This window comes from Schistocerca piceifrons, chromosome X, assembly GCF_021461385.2.
Source record: "Schistocerca piceifrons isolate TAMUIC-IGC-003096 chromosome X, iqSchPice1.1, whole genome shotgun sequence".
Lineage (NCBI taxonomy): Eukaryota > Metazoa > Arthropoda > Insecta > Orthoptera > Acrididae > Schistocerca > Schistocerca piceifrons.
Window position 1 is genome coordinate 451364833 of NC_060149.1, and position 12009 is coordinate 451376841.

The 12009-nt window shown below is 42.4% G+C and overlaps 1 protein-coding gene across 1 annotated transcript in view; it reads left to right on the forward strand.

Annotated features, from left to right (window-relative positions):
* Positions 1 to 12009, forward strand: part of LOC124722415 — a 397391-nt gene that overhangs the window by 183035 nt on the left and 202347 nt on the right. Inside the window, exon 3 of the mRNA XM_047247581.1 lies at positions 5915 to 6041. Coding sequence (XP_047103537.1) covers positions 5915 to 6041 — 127 coding nt within the window. The remainder of the gene's footprint in view (positions 1 to 5914; positions 6042 to 12009) is intronic.

Consider the following 12009-nt stretch of genomic DNA (forward strand, 5'->3'; position numbering starts at 1 on the left):
GAAATACCAATGAGCTCCACGACTGGTGGATTATTATTTATTATTTGTGGATACTTCGTTTAACACAATGTGTGTTGCGTTTCCAACATTTGTATTTGCAATAAAAATGAAGAGCACAGTGTCTTATATTACGTGACTTACGATTCGTTTCAGCACAAGCACCAAAGCATGTTTATCAGCTGTGGTGGAGCTGTATCTTCTTGCACTACCGGTTGTGTTCGAGGGGTTGTGATGCAACCAGCAATGTACAACAGTGGAGCAGGAACTCAAAACAGACAGGCGAATCTTGTCGTTCATTCTAATCTGCGTATAGCTCGAGTCTGTGCTGACGTTACAAACTTTCATTGATGACGAAGAAGGGTAAATGTACTAATCTGAGGTATGGGACCCTAATCCGTAAACGAACAAATTGAAAGTTATAAGCGAAAATCGTTGTGATATCTCTGACAGCGGACCTCTTCGACTGCAAACTGTGACGATTTTGGGAGCGGATAAAAAATGGTTCAAATGGCTCTGAGCACTATGGGACTTAACATCTGAGGTCATCAGTCCCATAGAACTTAAAACTACTTAAACCTAACTAACCTAAGGACATCACACACATCCATACCGGAGGCAGGATTCGAACCTGCGACCGTAGCGGTCGCGCGGTTCCAGACTGTAGCGCCTAGAAACGCTCGGCCACACCGGCCGGCGGGAGCGGATAGTATGGACCAAAACAACAAAAAATTGTCTAGTAAACATAGTCACTTGATCGGTAGAAGAAATTTGTTTCGCACTAGATGGAAAAGCTCTCATAGCTCTTAATCTACGCACTTTAGAACCCGTGTTTACTGCACCTTAGCCTTTCTTTGGTCCGTATTACTTCCTTCAAAATATGGGAAGTGTTGTGCTCTGCCTACTCGTCTAATATACGGTATCTAGGAAATCCTGCCTTCGGGGATCGCTAGACAATTCAAGCACATCATATTACTGAAGTTTATTACAGTGAGATAAATAACAATACTTGACTGTGCATGTTCACAAAGAAGTGTCACAAACAAATGGCGACATGCAAATAATCAGTGTCCTTCGGTATATAGAATTCCACTGCAAGCAAAACAATGCATTTCACTGCTGTAGCGTTCGGAGGACGGCTCATTTTCGTCTCCGGCCGCGGCTAGGCGGCGCGGCGCTTATATTATCTTCGTGAAGAGGCCGCTCCTGTCTCCATGTCGTTGTAGAGAGGGGTTCGTCAGCGTACTATTGGCTGACGTCGTCTCACAGCCCTCTCTGCTGTAACGTTCCTGGCCGACGTGCCGGCGCTTAACATTACGCCGGAACAGGAAGCTAAGAACTTTCAGTAGAAGAGGTTCGCTGTCAGAAGTATCAGAACGGTTTCTGCTTATAACTTTCGACTCGGTCGTTTCTGGACTAGGACCCCTAACCTCAGATTGATAAACTATCTTTAACTATCACCCCTGCAAGTTTGTAACATCATCACGGAATCAGCCTGTACAAGTTAATAGGAGTAAGTAACACTAATCAGTCCGCTTTTTAACCATTTTGATTATTGAATTACTTCTGAGGTACTTATGTTCGGTACCAGACTCTTTAAACCAGTCGTCTATGCAGGGTCATCACGACTTTCGAATAACTCAGTTTGCCTCTTCCCTTCGGATAACCTCCTATCTGGGCACGCACAGATTTGGATCATGTGGACCTCACTCAAGCGTCATCGTTCTGGAGTCTGAAGATCCAAGAGTAATCTCCAGAAATGGCACTTCCATGTGGATGCCACCAACTGTGACTGCAGAAAAGTACAAACAATAAAACACTTACTGGAGTGTCAGCTGTGCCCTGTATCTCCCACACAAGAAGATGTTCTGCTTGCTAACCCGAAGGCAGATGGAGATGCAAGATTTTGATCAACAGTAGTTGTAGCTTGGTAATTCTTTCTTTAATTTGCTTTCAATGGTAATTACATCATATCGTATTTGTTTCTGGCTCGAATACATAAATAATGAGCACTCCGTCTCCATAGCTGACTGGCCAGCGCGTCTGACTGCAATACAGAGGATCTGGATTGAATTATCGGCACTGCTAGGGAATTTTTCTTTCATGGGAGATCTTAAATACGGTCCAGTCAGACTCGTGATGCCAACTGCCGATCTGTTTGAATGGTAAGTAGCGCATCCAACGTATGGGAAGCCGACAACGGTCGGGAGGCTGGCTTGCTGACCCCATGACTCTCCATACTGCATCCGAATGACACCATAGGGCATACAATGATACAATTAATGGTCGGCCACGTGTGCTTCTCTGGGCCTGATTGCTGAGTTAGTTTCAGTATTTAGAATAAAATCAAGTCATTTGATTGCGTTCAGCCGCCTTTCAGTGATGACCATTAAGTGAGTAACGTCAATATCGATTCGACTGTCATGTGAATCGGCTGAAGTAAGAAGTCGACGAATTGACAAGAAATGGCGTGAGATGTTTCATCGTGCAAGGGTTGCGATTTAACCTGTGAGCCAATATTGTCATGGAATATTCGTATGGCGTTCCTGTCCGGGAGACACCGTCTAAGGTGCTTGGCAAGTAGAATTTGTTCTGGTTGACGCCACTTGGGTGACTTGTGCGTCGATGAAGATGAGATTAAATTATTAAGTAAACACATTACCCAATCCGAAGATAAGAAAATTTCCAATCTGGCCTGAAATCGAAGCCGGAACCTGCGAGCTACAGAGAGCGACGCTAATCGCTAGACAAAGAATTGTAGACAATATTGTCACGTATCTCCATCTCGCCAAAGGATGGTACCCAGCACTGTCTTCGCGACATAATTTATGCGGCTATGGAAGCAATTTCTACAATGAACACGTGAAGAGGACTTGACAGCTCAGAATCTTGCGTCGTGTAAATGAATGGACTTCACATTTTTGCACAACTTGCATATTAAAAAATGTTCAAAGTCACGAGCAATTACTGTTAATGAAGGCCGAGCCTGGTGGCGCAGTGGTTTAGGTGACGAAATCGTATTCGAGAGGTGTCAGTGTTGAACACCATCTCTCTTCACTCAGATTTAGGATTTACTGAGCTGGTTCACGCAGCCTTTCAACACGAAATCGTAGATTTCTTTCCCTATCTTTTATAATAAGAGAATTTACTACGCTTAAAATGACCTCTTCGTCGGTAGGTCGTTTGACTGCGATCTTCCTCTCCCCTCTGTTTGTAGATGTTTTGATGCGGTCTTTCAATCCTTTGACTTGGGCGTGAAAACTACATAAAATATGCAGTGAACAGTTTCGACGTCATGAATCGTCGTGACATAAACATTTTTACAGTGAGTATGCAGTGAATGATGTTTAAATTACAAGCTTCATCGTGCTAAAGGATGGTGTTAAGTAAGATCTATAGATTCAGTTTAAAAATACTTTGTAGGTGTATGCATGCCAACTGTAGAAATTAAGACATTTTTAAAGTGGAATCTACACATAATTCCATCTAGCGTGAGTCCAGTTGTGTAGATGGTTCTCAGCATTTTCCTAGTGCCCGAAAATTATTACTGTTGAACTAAAACTACTTAAATGTATTTGCAAGACAATGACAATAATTGTGGCATTACTGGGAGGGAGGCCTCTGCTGGTGTTATTGACGCCAGGTGCAAATCTTCATATTTGATGTCAGTTCGCCGACTTGCACGTCGATGTTGATGAGAGGAAATGACTACGACAACACAACACCCCGTCCAAAAGTGAATAAAATGAAGCTCTCCTTCTAGTGTGTATAATTGTTCGTAAAAATAGCGGTATGGAAGAAATGAAGTAACTGCATCATCTTGGTTTCATTAATTTATAGGCGTAATTATATTGTCACCCCAGCTATCGTCGATCGTTACGAATTTTGTGAAAAATATGTGAATTCTTACTAAAGCAAAAATGATTTTGGGAAGAGCTCTGCATATTCCGTCAACGTTATTCCTTCTGTTTAGTCCGCAGCTCGTGGTCGTGCCGTAGCTTTCTCGCTTCCCGCGCCCGGGTTCCCGGGTTCGATTCCCGGCGGGGTCAGGGATTTTCTCTGCCTCGTGATGACTGGGTGTTATGTGCTGTCCTTAGGTTAGTTAGGTTTAAGTAGTTCTAAGTTCTAGGGGACTGATGACCATAGATGTTAAGTCCCATAGTGCTCAGAGCCATTTGAACCATTTTTTGTAAATCAGAAAAGTTCGTAGTGGCTATTACGTTACAATTACGGTGGTCATCCTTCAAGAAATTCACAGTTTGCCACCAGTGTCAAGAATTCATTACGTGTGCAGTTTGTTCCATAGTGTTAGGGAGATTCTATCCATTGTTACAGGGTATTTCAAAAATGACCGGTATATTTGAAACGGCAATAAAAACTAAACGAGCAGCGATAGAACTACACCGTTTGCTGCAATATGCTTGGGACAACAGTACATTTTCAGGCAGACAAACTTTAGAAATTACAGTAGTTACAATTTTCAACAACAGATGGCGCTGCGGTCTGGGAAACTCTATAGTACGATATTTTCCACATATCCACCATGCGTAGCAATAATGTGGCGTAGTCTCTGAATGAAATTACCCGAAACCTTTGACAACGTGTCTGGCGGAATGGCTTCACATGCAGATGAGATGTACTGCTTCAGCTGTTCAATTGTTTCTGGATTCTGGCAGTACACCTGGTCTTTCAAGTGTCCCCACAGAAAGAAGTCACAGGGGTTCATGTCTGGCGAATAGGGAGGCCAATCCACGCCGCCTCCTGTATGTTTCGGATAGCCCAAAGCAATCACACGATCATCGAAATATTCATTCAGGAAATTAAAGACGTCGGCCGTGCGATGCGGCAGGGCACCATCTTGCATAAACCACGAGGTGTTCGCAGTGTCGTCTAAGGCAGTTTGTACCGCCACAAATTCACGAAGAATGTCCAGATAGCGTGATGCAGTAATCGTTTCGGATCTGAAAAATGGGCCAATGATTCCTTTGGAAGAAATGGCGGCCCAGACCAGTACTTTTTGAGGATGCAGGGACAATGGGACTGCAACATGGGGCTTTTCGGTTCCCCATATGCGCCAGTTCTGTTTATTGACGAAGCCGTCCAGGTAAAAATAAGCTTCGTCAGTAAACCAAATGCTGCCCACATGCATATCGCCGTCAACAATCCTGTGCACTATATCGTTAGCGAATGTCTCTCGTGCAGCAATGGTAGCGGCGCTGAGGGGTTGCTGCGTTTGAATTTTGTATGGATAGAGGTGTAAACTCTGGCGCATGAGACGATACGTGGACGTTGGCGTCATTTGGACCGCAGCTGCAACACGGCGAACGGAAACCCGAGGCCGCTGTTGGATCACCTGCTGCACTAGCTGCGTGTTGCCCTCTGTGGTTGCGTACGCGGTCGCTCTACCTTTCCAGCACGTTCATCCGTCACGTTCCCAGTCCGCTGAAATTTTTCAAACAGATCCTTTATTGTATCGCTTTTCGGTCCTTTGGTTACATTAAACCTCCGTTGAAAACTTCGTCTTGTTGCAACAACATTGTGTTCTAGGCGGTGGAATTCCAACACCAGAAAAATCCTCTGTTCTAAGGAATAAACCATGTTGTCTACAGCACACTTGCACGTTGTGAACAGCACACGCTTACAGCAGAAAGACGACGTACAGAAAGGCGCACCCACAGACTGCGTTGTCTTCTATATCTTTCACATCACTTGCAGCGCCATCTGTTGCTGAAAATTGTAACTACTGTAATTTCGAAAGTTTGTCCGCCTGAAAATGTACTGTTGTCCCAAGCATATTGCAACAAACGGTGTATTTCTATCGCTGCTCGTTTAGTTTTTATTGCCGTTTCAAATATACCGGTCATTTTTGAAACACCCTGTATATTTGCAATATTAAACACAGTGTGGTTGTTTTCAGGCGCTCATCAGATACGAAATGGAAATTCTGATGAAGAAAGAAGCAGAAGCTGAGGAAGAAATTAAAAACTTAGCCGAAAAAGTGAACGAGCTGCAAGAGTTATATAAGGCCCAGGATGAGCTATTAGGTGAGACCACACCCATTTTATACTTTCGTTATGAACTATAGGCACAAAACATACATTATGATCATTTAAACAATTCCGGAATCTTGAACTTCAGGTATGACCTGTTTATTTGTGTCAGATGTCAAACACATTATTGGCAATTAAACCAAGATTTTGGGCTTATGACGGTTAAAAAAGCATTGTAGCTATTAAAGTACATGCGAAGCTCATTTCCTTCTAGGTGGGCTGTTTGAAGGAAGACATTATTCCACCGGTCTGTATTTTAAAATACTACTTGCTTCGGGCATAGCCCATTTCCAAGTGCATCTATAGTAACAGGCGAGAACGACGTATCTACGTCTGTTGCTATAGATACACTTGAAAATGTGCCATGCCCGATAGTGATAGTGCGGAATATAGTATTTTAAAATGCAAACCGTGGAATAACGTCTTCCTTCACCTGTGAAACCTTTTTATGTGCCTCGTCCGCCTGATATCAGATACTGAGACACGTTCTTACAAAACACAAAATTTTAGGAAACTATCTATTTGTGTCTCTCCTAATAGACGTCAGACGCATTTTCTCCGGTGTTTCGGGACATATTGGTTGTTTCGGTTTTGAAATGTGTAGCTGCCGTCGACCCAATAAAATACTGCTGATCACGTCTTTTACGTGACGCCTGGTGTCGATGGAAAGCGTCGGTTTGTTTCTCGTTGCGAACAAAACGATTATTAAAGCGCAATTTTACAGTGGTTCGAAATTAGTCTAATGCGACATTCGTTTTATCGACGTGTATTGACAGGGACAGTAAAACAGGGAGAATAAACAATACTCCAGAAGCGGATCAGTAGCGCTGCCATATGGCGGTAGCAGTTGCTGTGGGCCAGGGCGGTGCTGTCGCTGCTGGAGTACTGGGTATTCTTCCTGTTCCAACGTCCCTCTTAATACATATCGATGAAATGAATATCGCACTAGACTAATTTGGGACTGCTCTATAGAAGGGGTACGAAAAATTCCACATTAAAAACCATTTAGTTTGTATCGAGAAACAAACCGACGCTTTCCGTCGAGAATGGGTGTGGCCTGTAAAACGTGATGAGCAATATTTGTTTGGGTCGACTCCAGCTGCACTTTTCCAAAACCAAACTACAAATGTGTGCCGAAACGCCAGTGAAATAGCGCCTGACGACTCTAAAGAAGGGCAATATTACTTTTCTGCTACAACAGATGGAATTTTCTTTCTTTGAGATACAAGCAGAAAGTCTGTTCAGTGTTCGCAACGAGGACACATCGTATAAGCTATTCGATGTTCTTGTGTACAGATGTAGACTTTGACAGTATCAAAGCTTATAAAATGTTTTGGAAATACTTTAGTGTATAACATATGGTAAGGCATAATCCTCACAAAATGAAAGGTGATATCCATAAACGTTGATAGCATCTTATAAATTTGATTGGCTTCAACTACAGCATTTTAATTGGAATGTTATGATCAGGTCGATGGTATATGATGTATGCACAGATTTAAGGTTCAAATAACACTTGAGCCTCGTTTTGAATTGATACCCTTGAAAGGGGCCTGTTCCATCTCCCATTAATGTAAACGTTATTTATAATAGCTTGTGTGCTTTGGAATTAGTCTAACAGCCTAGGTTTCTGCTATTTTTTAATAATGTTTCTATCCTGTGCTTGGAGAAACAATTCATAGGGACCAAATTGTTTTATTTTGTGTTTCACATCAGCAACCCTTTCCCTTCCAAGTAATCTTCATCATAAACAATCTCTGTTACACCTAGACGTGTGGGTAATGAAAAGAGAATTTGCACCAGTAGCTGTCAGGGTAGTTTTATTTACTTTCTGTGTTGAGTCTTTGGAAATGTCCAATATGTCCTATTCAAATACGCCTGTAACCTTGCGTTGTCAAGAGCAAAGGACATCCAGCCCTTTAGAGTCTCTTGATTACCCACGCACCCACCGTGTAAAGTTGTGGAAATTTTCAATTGAATTTCTATTCACAAATTTATCTAGTGTACAGGCCTGGCCCAGGACAACGGAAGCTCACCTTCTTTAACACCCCTTCGACCGAGGAAACAGCAGACGGCTTATTTAGCGTCATTCCGAATGGTCTGCTATTTCCCCACCCTCTAAAGAACTGGTGGAAAACGGTGGCTGACAGGGGCGACTAGAGAAGTTTTTGAGGACGCCGTTGTGTATCGTGCTACTCGGAGTACGCTTAGTAGAAGTTTCAATTTTGCTCGGGACTCTTTAAGCTTTTCATATTGCAGTGTAGGCAATCGTCGCGTTTACTTAAATTAACAGTCAAGACTTATTCCGAAATAGCTGCATTTATGCTTCCTTTGTTTTATGGAATTTTGGTGATTTCATACTTCGAGCTAGGTCTGATGCTTAACCACTGTTTACAGAACGTTCGTTAGTTGTGTTGAGGACTCGCTTCTGCCTTTACGAATTGGGTATCTCTCTCTTGTATCGTCTGAAGTGAACGATTTTTTGAACAACCAGTGCGACCCTTGAACCCTTATATAATTTCATTTCCTCAGGTTATTCTATTTACTGATCGCTTCCACCAAATTTTCATTAAATTCTGTCTCCATTTTGGTCATTTTAACCTGTTTCGCGTATGATAAAGCAGGCTGGCCTTGCCGAACTATGTAGTAGCAATCATCACTTTAGACGTGAGCACATTCTGTTTTCCGCTAACAGGCTCGCCAATCAGTAATGCCTCACCTCAGTGAGCTGTACGTGTATCTGAATTTGCGAGTGTCACACACTGCCAGTTTTATCACGCCTTTTGATGGTTGTTTCAGTAATTGGTGACCAACTACGATAGATCCATGTATTTGTATCTTTCCCAGTTTTCTGAGCAGAATGAACGCCCACAAGTCGGAAAAGGTTTCCATCGGGATTTATTAAAGGTATTAAGAATTTGGCAACTATGGTGTACTTAGATTTTTGTCCCTTTCAAATCTCCTTTAATAGTAGTGCATTCTGGTACATAAATACTGTGTGATTTCCTCGGATAGTTTTCTGTCACTTGACTGATAATGAGTTGTGAGACTCATAGCTTATTACACCTCCTGAAGTATCGCTGTTATTCAGAGAATTCATATTGATGTTAAATGTAAAGACTGTTTAGTGCAAATCCCATTTCAACCTAAGGTACCATACTTCTAGATCTGTTTCTTCTTGAGGGAAGAACTCTGATATTAACAAATGTCTGTTTTACAGAATATGGCTAAATTTTCCTCTCCCTTCCGCCCCTTCTCCGAACATGATGATGATGAAGTCCCATACTCTTTGACAGAGCGTAGTGGAACGATGCGGAAGACCAGCACCGCCGTACTAGGCAAGGTCCTACTGGAGGTGGTTTGCAATTGCCATCCTACGACCGTGATGGGGATGAATAACAATATTCAAGACGATACAGCACCCAGTCATCTCGAGACGGGTCAAAATCCCTGACCTCGCCAGGAATCGAACCCGGGACCCCGTGTTCGGGAAGCAAGAATGCTACCGAAAGACCACACCTACGGACCCCTCCCAACATACTCCGCCGAATTCTCATCTCCCCTCTGAAATCACCGAAAGAAGAAGTATTTTGCTTCGCAAATGTGTCACAAAGGTGTGATGAAACATGTTCCCTATATCATCGAGTCAAAGGCTCCATATTAGTTACCACTGCGCATTAAATTAACTTACAGGTTCAGTAGGATATATTTTGATAGTGACTTCGCATGGCATTGCAATCTTTGAAAGTGGGATATGAAAATGCTGTCTCTCCCATTTACAAGGGGGATAGAGCTCTTCACAAATTCGTAATGAATGGCGAAAGTGATGTCCCGGAGACCAACATCTCTTATATAAAAATAGATCAGGAGTAGCTACAGCTATTTGACAATGTATAGTGAAAAGTCTTACCCTATTCATACAGTTATAGTTGTGGTGACTTCAATCCACTTTCTACATGTTGGCGAAAATACGTGTTTAATGTCGGAGGTACGCATAAAACGTAGTCCGAAATTATACCAATGCTTTCTCCGAAAATTATTTTGAGCAATTTGTTCACGAGCCCATTCGAAGTTTAAAGGTGCGATAACATACTTGAACTCTTAGCAACAAATAATCCTGAGCGAATAGCGAGAATCATGACGAACAAATGGATTAGTAACCACAATGCATGTTATATCAAGATTGAATCCGTATCATCTAAATTGACCAACGATAAATGCAACATATACCTATTTCACGATCGGATGAAACTTTGCTTGAAGCGTTCCTAAGAAACAGTCTCTAATCCTTTCAAAGTAACTGTGTAAGTAAAGGCAAGATGTTAGTGTTGATGGCAACTGAGAAACTCATACCGAGCAAACTGGTAAGAGACGAGTAGATCGCACATGGTACACAAAACAGTTCAGGATACTGTTGCAGAAGCAACAAAAAAGCATGTCATTCGCTCAGTAAAGGCAAGTTTTCTAGTCAATGTTATGTACCAATTAGATTCCTTTCCGAGTGTGCTAATGTAATAGCTCCATGCTTAGTAACCATATACGAGGGTGTACTGAAAAGTAACCCTTCTGATTTTTTTGAGTGAAAACTCTTAAATCTATTTAAATAAAACGTTATATTCATTCTTCATGTCTACATATTTGCAGCCCTCTGCCGCTAGAGGGCTCCGAACTGTAGTGTGTAACATGACGGTGTGTAACGTAACAATATCGGCAAATGGGAAACAGTGCGTTGTGATCGAGTTTCAAATTCGAAGTGTTATTCCCAGACAGAGTATCGTCTTCTTCAGTATAACAATGCCAGATCACACCAGCACAGCGACATCTGCAACAATCCGACACCTTAGGTTCACTGTCATCGATAGTTCTCCATATCCCGGTTTGATCCCACAAGATTTCATCTGTAAACAAAACTTAAGGAACACCTTCGAGGGCTTCACTTTGATTGTGATGAAACGGTGCACGCAGAGATGAGGCTAGGACTCCATCAGCAAAGTCAGACATCGTTACGGTATTTCAGTGCTTATGTTATTCTGAGTTGCTATGCTGTGTTCCTTCAGAAAATGCAAGCATGTCCGAAACAACAGGCACTGCGGTGACTACAGCCATTATGGAATATTCGAAATGTATTCTCAGTTGCGAATATGGATAACCGTCAGCTGCATAACGGAATGACGAAAACGAAAATTTGTACCCGACTTGGACTCGAAGTCGGATTTCTCGCTTATCCCGAGCGGTTACCTGACTATTAGGCTGTCTTGGCACGACTCACACCCAGACCCAACCTTCCATATGTCGTCAGCCTTGTGTCGATGACATGTACTCGTGCATTCATTATGTACTCGTATATTCTCGTACAGGGCAGAAATTTTCTTGAAATACGGTTTTGCAGTACCTGTTTCATTCCGAATTACGATTCAATGTTCCTTCGGAACATGCATGCATGTGCGAGGTCATCCACATGAGTGCCTTACTGAAAGGAATCGGTTAAATTTCGGTTATACGACAACTCGCACAAATTTAGAGGCTGTCAGTTCAATTAAATATCTGGGAATTACAATTACGAACAACCTAAGTTGGAAAAATCACACAGATGGTGGTGTGGGGAAGATGAACCAGAGAGTGCGTTTTATTGGCAGAACACTTAGAAGATGCAACAAATCTATTACACACCCTTCATTACGCATGTCCCTCCCGTTCTGAAGTATTGCTGCACGGTTTTGGTTCTTTACCGTATGGGATTGACGGAGTACATCGAAAAAGATCAGATAAGGCTGCTAGTTTTGTATTACCGCAAAAAAGGTGAGATAGTGTCATGGGTATATACACAAGTTGGGGTGGCAGTCATTAAAACAAAGACGATTCTCGTTGTGGCGAGATCTTATCACGAAATCTCAGTCACCAACTTTCTCCTCTGAATGCAAAAATATTTTCTTGCCTCCCACCAACAGAGAGAGAAATGACC